Source organism: Pseudoliparis swirei, chromosome 10 (assembly GCF_029220125.1).
Source record: "Pseudoliparis swirei isolate HS2019 ecotype Mariana Trench chromosome 10, NWPU_hadal_v1, whole genome shotgun sequence".
Taxonomy (NCBI): Eukaryota; Metazoa; Chordata; class Actinopteri; order Perciformes; family Liparidae; genus Pseudoliparis; species Pseudoliparis swirei.
Genome location: NC_079397.1, coordinates 16,863,477 through 16,879,977, shown reverse-complemented (window position 1 = coordinate 16,879,977; position 16,501 = coordinate 16,863,477). Strand labels below are relative to the sequence as shown.

The window sequence follows — 16,501 nt, the reverse complement described above, 5'->3', positions numbered from 1 at the left end:
TAATATGAAAATTTTCACCGGTCTGCTTGTGCATGTGGAATTTCACTCTGCTGGGGCGTACGGTGTGCGGGCAGACGACGTTTGAACACGACACGGAAGAATAATAATAAGCGTTACAATAACAATAGGTTCCTCTACGACGAAGTCGACGAGGACCCTAATAATCGTTACAATAACAATAGGTTCCTCTACGACGAAGTCGACGAGGACCCTAACTAAGAGCTCCGTTTAAACAGATTAAATTAACAGTAGCTCACTGAAGGCATGACTCAGCTGCTTTGGCTGCAAAATGTGTATTGTTGTTCTCTTTCATCTCCAGTTTACAAGTGGAGCTCAACCCAAAGTGCTGCATTCGATATTCAGCAGGAGGGGGAGGAACCCAGCGGACCTTAAATCTGAGCTTTGATGGACCAAAATAAAGGCAGGCAGGCAGGACAGTATCTTATCCAAAAGATCAAGAGCAACGTCTCGGACGGATGACGTCATCAGAGAAGATAAACGGAGCTGGTGACATGTGTGTTAACAGTGTGTGTGTGTGTGTGTGACGCGACGGGACATTTAGGACACACACACACAGGACGAGGGGGGGAGAGCATCGGGGACGAGGGAGGCCGGCCAATGGGCGGATGCATGTGAGTTTATCCACTGAGCATGTATGATGTCCACCTCATGTGTGTGTGTGTGTGTGTGTGTGTGTGTGTGTGCCTAGTTAGAGCACTGAGATGCACCACTTCCATCTGCTCGGCACACATTTAGAAAATACTGCACAGTGAGGGACTGAGTGAGAGAGTGAGTGAGTGAGTAAGCGAGTGAATAAGTAAGTGAGCGAGTAAATAAGTGAGTGAGTAAGTGAGCGAGTGAATAAGTGAGTGAGTAAGTGAGCGAGTGAATAAGTGAGTAAGTGAGCGAGTGAATAAGTGAGTGAGTAAGTGAGCGAGTGAATAAGTGAGTGAGTAAGTGAGCGAGTAAATAAGTGAGTGAGTAAGTGAGCGAGTGAATAAGTGAGTGAGTAAGTGAGCGAGTGAATAAGTGAGTGAGTAAGTGAGCGAGTAAATAAGTGAGTAAGTAAGTGAGGGAGTAAATAAGTGAGTGAGTAAGTGAGCGAGTAAATAAGTGAGTGAGTAAGTGAGCGAGTGAATAAGTGAGTGAGTAAGTGAGCGAGTGAATAAGTGAGTGAGTAAGTGAGGGAGTAAATAAGTGAGTGAGTAAGTGAGCGAGTGAATAAGTGAGTGAGTAAGTGAGCGAGTGAATAAGGAGTGAGTAAGGAGCGAGTAAATAAGGAGTGAGTAAGGAGCGAGTGAATAAGTGAGTGAGTAAGGAGCGGGTGAATAAGTGAGTGAGTAAGTGAGCGAGTGAATAAGTGAGTGAGTAAGTGAGCGAGTGAATAAGTGAGTGAGTAAGTGAGCGAGTGAATAAGTGAGTGAGTAAGTGAGCGAGTGAATAAGTGAGCGAGTGAATAAGTAAGTGAGTAAGTGAGCGAGTGAATAAGTGAGTGAGTAAGTGAGCGAGTAAATAAGTGAGTGAGTAAGTGAGCGAGTGAATAAGTGAGTGAGTAAGTGAGCGAGTGAATAAGTGAGTGAGTAAGTGAGCGAGTAAATAAGTGAGTGAGTAAGTGAGGGAGTAAATAAGTGAGTGAGTAAGTGAGCGAGTAAATAAGTGAGTGAGTAAGTGAGCGAGTGAATAAGTGAGTGAGTAAGTGAGCGAGTGAATAAGTGAGTGAGTAAGTGAGCGAGTGAATAAGTGAGTAAGTGAGCGAGTAAATAAGTGAGTGAGTAAGTGAGCGAGTGAATAAGTGAGTGAGTAAGTGAGCGAGTGAATAAGTGAGTGAGTAAGTGAGCGAGTGAATAAGTGAGTGAGTAAGTGAGCGAGTGAATAATTGAGTGAGTGAGCGAGTGAATAAGTAAGTGAATAAGTGAGTAAGTGAGCGAGTGACTGACTAAGTGAGTGAGATGACTAAGTGAGTGAGTGAGATGAGTGACCCTGCAGTGTTTCAGGGCTCCTGGTGGAGAAAGGAGGTTTAAAGCTTTGAAATCAGCGAGATAATCCAAACGTAATCCGAGGAGCGAGGCCACCCGTCCGTCTCCGGCAGTGGCGGTTCGTCCATAGGGGGCGCTAGGGCGCCGCCCCTCTTAAAATTTGGAGATGAAAAAAAAAGAAGAAGAAGAAAAAGAAAAAAAAAATCTGTCAAAAAACATTATATGCCAAATCATTTAAATAGTAAATATACCGTGTTGACGCGCTAAATGTGTGTGGGAGACCGTAGCCCGTCAACAACCACTTAAGTTAATGTGAAAAATATAATATATCGCCATTATCACGGAGAGAAGCCCTCCCTTTTCGGGCGCTGGTCTAACGTGTGTGTGGCATCGATACAACATTTCAGTCGTTTGGCAAAGACCGCTTCACATTGGCGGATGAAACTGAATCTTGGGCGCACAAATGTGCGCCGATTGGATTATTCGCAGATCAGAGACCGTATGTTCCTCAGCCCATAGAGCAGTGTTGCCAGGTCCGCGGTTTTCCTGCGGAATCGGGCCACTTTTGAAGTGTTGCTGGTTGAATTTGTTGTCCTTGGTTCGGTAGACCTATTTTGCATGCAAATTACATGAATATCTTTAAATAAAATCCATATTTTAAATGAAATAATTTATTCATACCCAAATCCTACCAAACTGACTCCAGATCAGCACGCACACATTTTATTTATGATAATATACTGTATCTAATTACACAAGGCCATTTTAGGACATACCGCAAATAACTGTTTAGGGAAAACTGCTTTTAATGCTGGCAAACTAAACATATGTTGTTACTTTGTAGATATTACAATATATTTGGCAATGATAGCAATGCTGTTGGACTTTAAAAGCAGTGTATATGGTTTGGCACGGGCATATTTTGAGTTCTGATATTGGGCTGGTTTTGGGCTGGTTTTGATTGGCCATTGGGCTGGTTTTGTCACACAGACCTGGCAACCCTGCTCACAATGGTTTTATATTGCTGAGGGTGAGTTGAGTGAAAAACGATGTTGCACTATTTTGGCTATATTCTTTTATAAAATTAACCGTTTATGTTACATACAGTAATGGTCGCAAATACGATCACGGCGTCCAGCTGTCGTGTCATTTAGACCGTCAACATATACGTTTGGTGGCGGTCTCATTGAGCCACTTTGGCACCGTTTGTTTAGCTACATCCGTCGCCCGACGTATATTTTCCTTGTGTAAATTGTGTTTTGCGTGTCTAGGAAGTGGAAGTGCAGAGACAGATCAGAAGGCAAATGTGTGTGTTCTGTTGTCTTCTGCAGGTATGTGTTTCCTTTGTTCAAAGTTAGAATTTTCTCTGTTTCTGCTGAAATGACTCTAGCTCATGTAGTTATTTATTTTGTCCATTAGGGTCTCTGTTTTCCCTTGTATGTTACATGTCATGGTTTTGATGAGAATTGTTATTATTTAGATTTAATGTGGTCCTGTCTTCCATGGACAATGGTTTTATTTTGCTGAGGGAAGTGGAAGTGCAGAGACAGATCAGAAGGCAAATGTGTGTGTTCTGTTGTCTTCTGCAGAATAAATAAGTGCTGGGAAAATCCACCATCTGAGCCGACTTCTTCCATGCCCGTTCCACATCTGTAACATCTGCTCTGAACCTCTTTCATGTGAGGGTGAAACTCTTTTATTTTGCAAACCTCTAAAACCCAACCCAATGTTTCTTAAAGAATTCTGCTCTGAACCTCTCATGCCCAAAGTTACAGTGTGTTGATAGTTGTTATTGGACAGTGTTGAGCACGCTGTGTTCTTGAAATAAAGCTTTGGTTTTTACAATATTCTACTCAAAACCTCTTTTCTTCTCATTGTTGAGTGCTATTTAAACCGCGTCGCCCAACTGCGCCCCCCCAAAAAAAAATTTCACCAGCCGCCACTGGTCTCCGGTCATCCCTCCTCTGAGCCGGCGACCCTCCGGCGTGGACGAGGCGCTTTTAATTATAGAATCCAGGCAGCGTGTTTTTTTTTTCCCCATCAGCATGCAGCCTGAATCGCCGGCGTTTCCGTGACAACAGCCCCGCAGCGTCATGACAACGGAAGAGCGCCCGCGATGGCGCGTGGAGAACACCCTGACTTCCTGTCGGCTTCCCGCTCCGACTCTCTCTGTTGCTATGGAGATGGAAAACATCATCACCTCTGCTCTCAGTCTTTCGGTGCGGGGTCGCGCCCCCAATTCCTCACTCGTCTGACACACACACACACACACACACACACACACTAGAGCGCCGTGTTAGAATGTGTGTGTACAAACGTTGTGTGTGAATCTGGGAGGAGAGACTATGCTGTCAGCGGCCACTCAAAGATTTAAATTGAAATACAAGTGTGTGTGTGTGACTGAGTGAGAGTGTGTGTGTGTGTGTGTGTGTGTCTGTGTGAGTGAGTGAGGTGTTACATAAATAGCCACATTCTGTAACTACCTGGACTCACAGGTCACTCCGTGCATCATTTACTTTGAGCTCACCTCATTGGCTGTCGTTGAGAGAGACGTTACTTGGCAGAGTGAGAGAGCCAGAGCAGCAGCCTCCCCCAGGTCCTAGTGCCCGGGTATTATATTGTTTATGATGATAGGCTATTGGATTGTAATTTGAAGGGCGAGTAATTTGAAGCGCGCCTAAAACAGGCCTAACGACGCCCCTGATGGTGAGTAAATTCAGTTGACGCCATTAGCAACACGTCCATCAGATGGAGCCTCAGTGACGGATGTTGGTCTAGCGCTGCTGCACAAAGGACTTTAGAGCAGAGTGTTTGACAATGACAGATCAGGGTTCATACACATGTTGACCAATGGATTTTCAGGACTTTAAACCAAATATCCACGACCGATCCCTGAGAGCTGTACGACAGAGAAACCGTACGGTTGTGACGCCCTGCTGGAACATCGTTAGAGACGCGCCACATAGCAGGGGAACATCAATATGAGTGAGTCAGAGCTACAAGCAGCCCATGTAATCAGACTTAAGCAGTTCTAAACTAGATTAAGGTCAAACGTCTGATTACTACTTTAGCACTTCTACAACTTGACACTAACACGGCTTCCCTAAAAGCTGCAGTATGTGCGTATTTGTGAAGTCACTAATATCCTGTGTGGCTTCCCTAAAAGCTCAAGTCTCCTCTGCCCATCAGCAGCAAGGTTCTGTCCCTCTCCGGTAGCCTCCGTCCTCGGTGCCAACCTTTTGAAAAAACAACCGGGGCTTTTGTCCGCGGGCACCGACGAGAGACAGGCGGCCATTGTCAGCCGCTGTAACTTCAGACAGAGCTCCTCGACTGGAGAGAGCCGAGCAATCTGTGCTTCCAGACACTTCGTTCCAGTCTCTCCGCCTCTCCTTTACATCTTCGTGTCCCTCATGGCCATCCTCCTTTTCTTGCGCCGGTTATCCCTCGCTACTCTCTTGAGTCTCACATGTCGAGTCAAAGGACAAAATCCATATCGGACATTCTTTTACTAACTCCTTGGACAGGTAGCACTTCAAAAGGGTCAAGATGCTCGTAAGGGGGGGGGGTCATCAATCGAGGAGATAGCGACAGAACGTGGGCGCCAGCATTCTCCAACCTGAACTGGAGAATTGTTCAAAGGAAAGTGACCTTTCACCTGTCTTCCTGTTTCACATTCAGACAATAAAATCCCATATTTTCTGTCCAGTAAAACGTTCGTTGGCTTTAAAAAATAATAATACAGTGAATCTCTCTTAAGTAGGAAATACTGACTTCATGCACAGCCTTAAAAAGTCTTTCGCTTCCCTCTTTGTAGACGACAGCGGCTCCGGCTAACGCGGACTAGCAGCAGTCGCGCCGGATTCCGATGGCGACTCGAAGACAAAGACGCTCCTCAAGTCGATGCTCGTGTTCCCGAACTCGTTCCACTTCAGAGCTGAAACACGCCGCTAGCTCGAGGCGGCGTGACTCAGAAGCTCGGCCTGGATGCTGGACGATGGCGGTGGAGGAGTGGATTACTTCTGTTGCTCTCCTTTAGGGATCTTCACCTTTTTCCCCGTGAAAGGTTTTTTTTCTATTCCTTGGGAGTTTTTCGTGATCCGCTTCTCAAAGGGTTTTCTAACCCTCCGTTCGTCTTCTAAGGCGATGAGCGAGAAAATTCCGTAGTTCAGTAGCGGCACTTCCGTAGATACACTTGACCAGTCTTGGTTCGTCACTGGGCGATAACCAGGGACCCAAAGCACGACTCACGAGACAGCGGTAACAAATAATAATCCTTTACTGGAGTACCGGCAGGACCAGAACCGGCAGGACCAGAACTGGCAGGAACAAGGAACCACAGACCAGAATCCTGGAGGGCACGATCGGAAAACCACAAGACAATCTGTCAGAGGACACGTGAGTCGGGACTTGATTGGTGATCAGAGGCAGGTGTGTGAACAGGTGAAGGGAGTTAGACTAACGAGGTGGGCGTGACTGAAACTGAGAGTTAGGAGGGGGCGGAGCTGAACTGTGACACCGTTTCCCAAGAGAGCTTCCCCCCCCCCCCACTGTATTCTACTTTTACCTCGGAGACCCTGTACGTCTGCCAATCACTGCCGGCGAGAGCAACTACACGGACAAAACTATTGAGTGAGTCGAGTGTTTCTTCGCCGAGTTCCCCGTCCAGGCCGCTGAGCCTCAAAGACATCCGGCTGCACGGCTTCGACACGGCTGGGACTCTACGCTGCCACGCTAAAAAGCTGACTGCGGCAAAAAGTGGAATAAATAATACAAGAGCACTTGAGAGTGAAATGGTTTGGATGGAGTGAAAGAGAGTGGAGGAGGAAGAGTTAAGGAAGATGGAGTCGGGAGCAGCCAATCAATTATTCAATGAAGCGTCTGTGGGTTTTTAGCAATGCCAACACTGTGGCGACGAGAACAGAGCAACCCACTTTTCTATCGGGACGCTCGCGGTACGCTCGCATCGTATCAATCAGTTAAAGTAGCATCGCTCCATTCGGAGTTTAAAGATCTGTGATATTCTCAAAAAAGAAATTCTCGAGAATATTCTAAGCTCCCGAATGTGTATGTATGCGCCCTAAAAAAAAGGAGGACAGTTGAGAAGGCTTTGGAAAATCTTCCTAACAAGATTTTTTCTTTGTCTGCTTTACAGAGCGACAGACAGTGTGTTTGTGTAAATTAACGCGCACATAATCTCATTTTGATCACAGGAGTTTGAGCCAGGAGGCACATCACATGCTGTGTGTGTGTGTGCTTGACCTGTCTCCTCAGTTTCACACTGGAGACTTTTTGTTAATTCTGCCTAAATGTTGCCTATAAAGCAGATTGTATTGCAAATGTCCCATTTTGGTTATTTGAATGGCAACTTTTATAAAATGAGCAATGTGAATGAATGAGATCTAGCGAGACGAACAAACGTGACGTTCACAATGCTGTTAGCCTGTTGCTTAGCAACAGCCCCGCGCACGGGGACTATTTTCTCTCGGCTCCTGAAATGCGATACACAACATTTGAAAGGCAGCTTAATATTTTAATTCTAATGTCGCAAGCAACTGTGTTATAAAAACAATAAGGTACGAGGCAGTACTGTATCGTCAATAATGTCCTGTTCAAGGGTTTGCCTAACAACATGTGAACAGGACATTATTGAGGATACAGAACTGCTTCTTGTGCGTTATTGATTAAATAACTAGGATGACTCGGGTATGAATGAAATGTATTGATTCTGGGACGTAGTAGCTTTCCTTTAAGAGATCGTAAAAAAAACAGCTGTTTCCAGGTGAAAGAAGCTCTTATTTTGAAGCCATCTTATTTTGAAGTGTCTGACGATCTTTTCCTCCCCAGACCTGAGGTTTGAATTAATCATCAACATCAGAGGCAGTATTTTGGCGTGGGAAAGCATTCTGGTTGCCATTTGTAATCCGAGTAGTGTTGACCAATCACGTTGCAGGAGGCAGTGGACTTCAGGTAAGCAGTCTGTGTGGAGAGCAAAGGGGGTGGAGCCTATTGGCTGAAACGCAATCTAGAAACTGCTGATGATTTTGCTTTTTTGGGGGTTAAAATGAGCTTGCGTTGGTCCTAAATCTGATTTCTCTCTCACACACACACACACACACACACACACACACACACACACACACACAACGATTTGTGCCAAACTCCAGTATAGATCCTGCTGAGCTGTTGCAGGATCAATAGCGTGCAGGCCGCTGTTGCCATTGTTGCCAATTCCCCATCCACAACAACCCATCAGTCCAGATTATACGCAATATGCCGATTTAAATCAATCATTATGAAGAAAAAAACGTATGATAACTAAAACAGGATCTGTTAGGAGAGTAAACATCACCACTAACTACAGGAAACAACCACAAAATGCAATCGATAATGGCTGGAAGGGGTTGGAGGCAACATGTTTGGAAAGCCGATGAGGTCTGAAGAGGAGGGCGTCGGGGAGGGAAGAAGGGACGAGCGCTCGTTCCACCATCACGCTGAGTAGAGCCAGATTAACTGGTGGCCATCGGCGTGTTATTCAATATCAAAATATGGGACGCATCAAAAGCGGGAACACAGGCTTGAATCCCTTCGCTGCCAAACTGCACACATGGAGCCACAGGCAGGAGGAGGGGCGATGGATGCATGTTAGAACTGTAGGGGGGGATCCATGCTGGTGAAAAGCATGTGGCTCAGATATATATATATAACAAATATTATATCAATTATATATCCTCTCTATGTATTTATTATATATAATACATATATATATATTATATATATATAACATATGTATTATATATAATATATACATGGAGAGGATATATAATTTATATTATCAATTATATATCCTCTATGTATAGCTCAGTGGGGTAAGAGGGCCGTCCTGCAACCGCAGGGTTGTGGGTTCGATCCCAGCTCTCCCCATTAGTTGCAAGTCGAAGTGTCCTTGAGCAAGGCACTGAACCCCCAGTTGCTTCCCGGGCGCTTCACCGCAGCCCACTGCTCCTTAATAACTAAGGATGGGTTAAATGCAGAGAACTAATTTCCCCTTGGGGATTAATAAAAGTATCTATTCTTCTATTCTATATTATATATAATACATATATAGGATATATATATATATTATAAATATATATATATATATATTATATATCAATTATATGTCCTCTCTCTGTATATATTATATACATAATATATAGAGGATATATAATTTATGAATATTTATATATTATATGTATTTTATATATTTATATATCATATGTATTTTATATATTTATATATGTATATATATATATATATATTTATATATTTTTTTATATATTTATGTAAATTGAGAGAGAGGAGTGTGAGCTAGAGGGGCCGAGCGAGAAAATGTGTCAGGGTGTGATTTCCGAGCGGTGCTGCAGGCATATTGTGGGACAGATGGCTGGAGGATCCTCTACTTCCTCTCCCTGAGAGGGGAGTAGAGTTTTCTTCTCTGTATGTGTCCAAACAGCTTTTAACAACAACAACAAAAGTCTAAACAAAATGAAACTCACACCAGATGGTTGCTACAATACGGGAAGACAGCAAAAAGTGGTTCTACGAGCTCGACCGCTGCAACTCTTAGAGCACAGCCGAACGTTGACTGCTTTACTTAAACCAGCGGAAACCTTTAAAAAGATAAAAAGACTAACTCAGCCTGTTGTCCCCAATCTGGGATTCATCCTTCACATGAAAAGCGTGAGAAAACGCCTCATCGACGTTAATCTGGTATCACAAAGATCTCATTCAACGGGAACGCTGAGGTTTGTGCTCGGGACATTTGGAAGTCTCTGATGTCGTGAGATTCATCTCCTGCACTTTCCTACAACAAGCAAATAATGGAATAACAACAAAAGGTGACCTTGTTACGACTTGATGTCGAAGGTTTTAGCATATTCTAGTTCTCAAAGGTCAAATTCCGGCGAAACTTGAAGTTGGGTGAATGCCAACTACCCCATTTGGGAACTTTTCTCAAGTGAGAAAAGTTTTGATTTTCCTCTGTCGGTGCCAGCTGATGGTCTGAACATCAATACATAACATCAACAAAGATTTTGGATGAGTCTCTCTGAAATAAGTTGGTGAAAGAATTCTGACCAAGATGAAAAGAGTTTACTGAGTGGGACGTTTCAAAGCTGGGGAGATCTCCGTGTCACTGTCAGTGGGCACACTATACACTGTATATGGAAACTACTCGTTTACACTGACTGGAGAACATGTTCATTTGTATTTCTTTCTTATTCTTTGGAACACACGCAGAATGTACACACAGGTTGTTTTCTGATCCGACACTTCCACACCTGTTCGTGAAATCAGCACCGAGTCTTCCTCTGGGGTTTCTTCACCAAAGAGAATCTGAGCTCCGACAGCTGCTCTGACTCAGATTGAGAGATTATGTGTTTACCAAGATGGTGAAGAGAAGCGTGTAAAAAAAACTATCAGGTGTTTCCTGAAAACTCCAACAGGTGGTTTGGTGATGCCTTCGAGGACTTCTGGGCCGTATAAAAGGTAAGTAGTTATTTCAAGTAAAGTAATTATGTTACTAAATCATAAATATTCTGACATGCATTGAGTTTAAAGTATTGCTGTGTTATTCGATAAATATTTATGTTTATAAATAAAACATTTATTTATATATATATATAAATAAATATTTTATTCCTATGCTTTAAATTAGATTTTTAAATATATATTTTTAATTGTTATTCCTATGGTATAAATTATATATATATATAAATTTGTTATTCCTATGCTATACATTACATTTATATATATATCTAAATAAATGTTTTATTCCTATGCTATAAATTACATTTTATATATATATATATATATATATACAGTATATATAAACGTGTTATTTCTATGCTATGAATTACATATATCTATATAGATATATGTATATATATGCCCGAGTAATCATGACTAAGTTACTTTAGGAATATGTCTTAAAAGAAGAAGAGAAAAGGAGAGGGATTTTCTGAACACAAGCCAAGTAAAGGAAACGCAGACATCCCTTCAAGCAACAATTGGACTGAACAATAGAAGTTCATCAGACGCTTCAAACGCCACGTTCACCACCAGCGACCACAGAGCGTCCCTCAGCCTCAGGTCCATTCACACTTCAAGAAAAGCGGATCACTCTATAAGAGCAGAGAACTCCGACTCACCTGGAAATAAACATGTGAGTGGAGTGGACTACTTGTCGGCGTTAACCTGCATTGGAGCGCGTAGGTTCCCAAATGCGCTGTGACAAAAATCCCAAAATTCCAAAGAGAATTCATCCGCCTGTAGTGTACATTTTGAAAGGGGCTTAAAGTGTGTGTGTGTGGGGGGGGGGGGGGATCCATCAGACCCAACGCTCAGTCCTTTGACAGCATTCAAAATGCACGTCACATGACAGCCACCGCACTCAATCCAATAAAATAAAAAAATGACACATTTAAAAAAAAAAAAAATTCTTACCGATTTGGCTGAAGAGGAGAAGCCGGGAGATGAAGCTCTCGGTCCGGGGCACTGCCATGGTCTCCGCGAGAGAGCGTGAACGTCAAGAGGCTTTTTATACCCAAAAAAATGTTTACACAAAAACCCGGCCGGACATGGAGCTGCGCTACCGGCTCATGGTGCCTCCTCTGCCGCCTGTGCGCGGCGGGGCGCCGGGTGATGAGGTGCTCCGGTAGGCGCGGCGCGGCTCGGTGCGGTTCGGCTCGGCTGCGTGCGGGGCGAGGAATGCTGGGCTCGCTTGGCGCGGCTCGTTGGTAGCGGACGCGCGCCCGCGTACATCGCAGCGAGAGAGGGAGACGGTGGCTGCGTGTGCGCGCACCCCCACTGCCCCTAATGGTAATCACTGTGTCTTTATAGTAGCAACCAAAGAGTTTACTTTTGATCAATATATTTATAAATATTAATATATATATTTATATTTATGTGTGTGTGTATATATAATTTTGTTTATATATATGTATATTTATATGTATATATATTTATATGTATATATATATATATTTATATGTATACATATTTATATGTGTGTATGTATATATATTTAGATATAAATATATATATATGTCTATGTATATATATTTAGATATACGTTTATATTTATATGTATATTTATATACATTTATATATTTTTATGTATATAAGATAAACTATATTAGATATATAGCTTTTTAATCTTATATATATTTATATATATATATATATATAAGATTAAAAACTACATATATATATAAATATATATCCATATATATAAACATATATATAAATATATATTTATGTATATAAGAAGAAGAAGAAAAAATATATATATATAGTTTGTCATCTTATATATACAGGACTGTCTCAGAAAATTAGAATATTGTGATAAAGTTCTTTATTTTCTGTAATGCAATTTAAAAAACAAAAATGTCATGCATTATGGATTCATTACAAATCAACTGAAATATTGCAAGCCTTTTATTCTTTTAATATTGCTGATTATGGCTTACAGCTTAAGAAAACTCTAAAATCCTATCTCATAAAATTTTAATATTTCCTCAGACCAAGTAAAAAAAAAGATTTATAACAGCTGAGTGTTTGTCAAGGCTCAGGAAACCCTTGCAGGTGTTTCGAGTTAATTAGACAATTCAAGTGATTTGTTTAATACCCTACTAGTATACTTTTTCATGATATTCTAATATTTAGAGATAGGTTATTTGAGTTTTCTTAAGCTGTAAGCCATAATCAGCAATAAATCAGAATAAAAGGCTTGCAATATTTCAGTTGATTTGTAATGAATCCAGAATGCATGACATTTTTGTTTTTTTAATTGCATTACAGAAAATAAAGAACTTCATCACAATATTCTAATTTTCTGAGACAGTCCTGTATATATAAATATATATGAACAGGCAATGTACCGGTATAGGGAGCAACATAAATGAGGACGACAAAGAGTTTTCACACATGCTCATGGTGTGACCTTATCATCTCATCTCCGATACTGTAATGACAATAAAAAATCTCCACACCGTAATATTGTTTTGCTGATTGTTTTTTTTAATCCCATATATCACTGTGCGGCGTGTTGCAGTGACCTCCTCTGCGATTATGCAATGAATGCACAGCACATGTGATGGGATTATAATAAAGCATCAAAGATGTTGTATAGAGTCGGGCGCGCATAAGACAACTATATGACATAGGAAATAAACCAAAAAGTATAACCAGGTTATACTTCAAATGTCTATAACGTTAAAAACAAAACAAGTCCTCTCTCTGGCGACATCCCGGTGACTCTCACAGAGTTTCATTTGACTACCTCACAAAGCCTCGAGGGAGAAAGTTCTTTGAAAGACTTTCTATGAAGCGGTGAAACGAAACAAGAATGTGGGCCCAGCCAAGCCGGGCCTGTCCCACGGCGGAACCAGCGTGTGCGTATTTGCGATGGTTGGTGAGATTTTTCCTGGCAGTGGTTGGACTACGAGATTCCCATGAAGTACACAATGGCATGGTGCAATGTGTGTGTGTGTGTGTGTGTGTCTTGGGCCAAACAATGTGTGTAGTTCCACAAGCAACAGGCTTCAATGGTGCAATAACACACCAGTTGTGTGAGCAACAACACGGCGCCCTCGTTCCTCCGTGTGCATTCATTAGCATACGTTTAGAGAAGATAATCCTCTTTAATTCAGGTGGGAGCCTCGTCTCACTTGTTGGACCAACACTTGTTACAATATCCTCTTAGCCCTGCGCGCTTCCTGTGTGCGTGTGTGTGTGTGTGTGTGTGTGTGTGTGTGTGTGCCTGTTCTTGGGAGTAAAAAAGGCGATTGGGATAACAACGTGTTGATTGTATCCGTGACTTCAATTCATCAAAGACAGACACAAATAGAGAAAATAAAAGCAAAAACACAAATGCGACACTGGAGAAGGAAAAAAAAGGAACTCTTATTAAGTCTTACATAACTAACACACACACACACACACACACACACACACAGCTCTTTTGGAGCCAAAGCGACACAACGTGAGAGTAGAAAGCTCCATCATCTCAACAGAGCACAGGCGTGAACACACAGTCGCCCGTCGCCAGGTGAAGACACACCTGCTTTGGGGTAAAATGATCACAGCCGCCTGCAAAATATAGACGGAGCCTTTAGTTCCCCCCCGATCTGATCCCGCTGCTGTGAACATCCCATTTGCTTTTTGCTGCACACTGGCAGCCATGGATTATGGATTACGTGTGCGCTCCCTCTTTCCTCCCTCTTTCCTCCCTCTTTCCTCCCGCTGCCCGTGCATCTGCACACAGTGAGTGGAGGAAGGTCAACAGGCGTGTGTTCGGGTCATCTGCTCGCTGAGTGTCTGAGTGTGTGTGTCGCCATGCAGGGGTCAGGTTCTCATGCGGCTGCAGAGCTTCAGTCTGATCTGATGGCGACTTGTGCTCCACTTCCTGGAGCTCAAAGCAAGAGCTAGATTTATATCTTGATTGGACCAATTCAATTAAATTCAGTTCATTTTGAAAGCCCAATATCACAAATTACGAAGTTGCCTCCGAGGGCTTTACGGTCTGTACACGTACGGCATCCCTGACCTTTGACCTCACCACGAGAAGAAGTGACAAAGGAAATTCCCCTCTTCTCCACCATCTCCCGCCTTACGTGTGTGTGTGTGTGTGTGTGTGTGTGTGTGTGTGTGTGTGTGTGTGTGTGTGTGTGTGTGTGTGTGTGTGTGTGTGTGTGTGTGTGTGTGGTGCCTGTGCCTCTGTTACCATGACAGTGAAATGCCGTGTGTGTCCGAGTTAGCAGTGATATTGACTTCCAGCGGTGGCGACTGGAGGTCAGTTTTCTGGACCCCACTGGGCTGACAAATACTGGTCGATGTGTGTGTGTGTCTGTGTCTGTGTGTGTGTGTGTGTGTGTGTGTGTGTCTGTGTGTGTGTGTCTCAAAGTGTGCCTCCGGTGTGTGATATGTGTGTGTGTGTGTCTGTGTGTGTGTCTGTGTGTGTGTGTGTGTGTCTGTGTGTGTCTGTGTGTGTGTGTGTGTGTGTCTGTGTGTATGTGTGTCTGTAATATCTGTGTGTCTGTGTGTCTGTGTGTGTGTCTGTGTGACTGTGTGTGTGTGTCTGTGTGTCTGTGTGTGTGCTGTGTGTGTGTCTGTGTGTGTGTATCTGTGTGTATCTGTGTGTGTGTGTTTGTGTGTCTGTGTGTGTGTGTGTTTGTGTGTGAGACACCCGGTGTGTGTCTGTGTGTGTCTGTGTGTCTGTGTGTGTCTGTGTGTGTGTCTGTGTGTGTCTGTGTGTCTGTGTGTGTCTGTGTGTGTGTGTGTGTGTCTGTGTGTGTCTGTGTGTGTGTGTGTGTCTGGCACGTCTGTGTGTGTGTCTGTGTGTGTCTGTGTGTGTGTCTGTGTGTGTGTGTCTGTGTGTGTCTGTGTGTCTGTGTGTGTGTGTGTCTGTGTGTGTGTCTGTGTGTCTGTGTCTGTGTGTCTGTGTGACTGTGTGTGTCTGTGTGTGTCTGTCTGTGTGTGTGTGTGTGTGTGTGTGTCTGTGTGTGTGTCTGTGTGTGTGTCTGTGTGACTGTGTGTGTCTGTGTGTGTGTGTGTCTGTGTGTGTGTGTGTGTCTGTGTGTGTCTGTGTGTGTGTGCTGTGTGTCTGTGTGTGTGTGTGTGTGTGTCTGTGTGTGTCTGTGTGTCTGTGTGTGTGTGTGTGTGTGTGAGAGAGCGATGCCATCGGTAGTCGATGCCTGCTGTGGAACAACGAAGGAACTCGTTAGCGCTGCCTGCACAGGCGAGTTGTTAAGGTGCACGTCGAGGTAATAAATGCTCAAAACACTGAACTCTGCAAACTTATTTAAAATTAAACTTTACCGCTTATGCTGCATTCACACCTAAAGCGTTTCGTATTTTTTTCTCGATTATTCAGACGTAGTCGCTGAAATTGTCTGAGCCTCCGGGTGATGTCATGAATAAATATATATATATATATGATATTAATGTTATGAACCCAAACACGAGGGCGTTCGACGTTCAGACGTTTGTGGGACGTCCTCAACGAGTATGAAGCAGAACTAGTGGTTACTTCTTCCGTGGTAAATGGAGGAAATTATAACTGTTTCCACGGAGTAAAGCCATGGAGATAAGCCCCGCCCCCTCTAAGGTCAAGTGACTAAACTCATGCAAGTAAAGCGTTGCGAATATTCTCAACGCTTTTGTTGCGAACGCAGCATTCAGGCCATACGTCACTTTCCTGATGTTGACGCGTTCTACGTATTGAAAATGCAGATTGACCGATGAGCCCATGTTGAAACAGAGTGTTCCCTTTGGGAGCCTCTGGTGGATTTAGTCATCAATAAATTCAGATTCTTGTAGAGGCGAGAGAAAAAGAAGAAACCGGAGAAACCTGAAGACCCACGATACGGAGAGTAATGTCAGAGTTGTCATTTATCATCGGCATCAAGCAGCGATGGAGAGCGCTAAAAGCTAGCTCACAGAGAGAGAGAGAGAGAGAGAGAGCGTGGGTCTTTAAGTGTGTGTTT

General features: G+C 43.2%; 1 protein-coding gene across 2 annotated transcripts in view; it reads right to left on the bottom strand.

Annotated features, from left to right (window-relative positions):
* Positions 1-11,680, bottom strand: part of ptprz1b (protein tyrosine phosphatase receptor type Z1b) — a 53,806-nt gene extending 42,126 nt beyond the window's left edge. For both annotated transcript variants that reach the window (XM_056424462.1, XM_056424463.1), the window contains exon 1: positions 11,460-11,680. In XM_056424462.1, coding sequence (XP_056280437.1) covers positions 11,460-11,517 — 58 coding nt within the window. In that variant the 5' untranslated portion in view covers positions 11,518-11,680. The remainder of the gene's footprint in view (positions 1-11,459) is intronic.
* Positions 11,681-16,501: the final 4,821 nt, after the last annotated feature.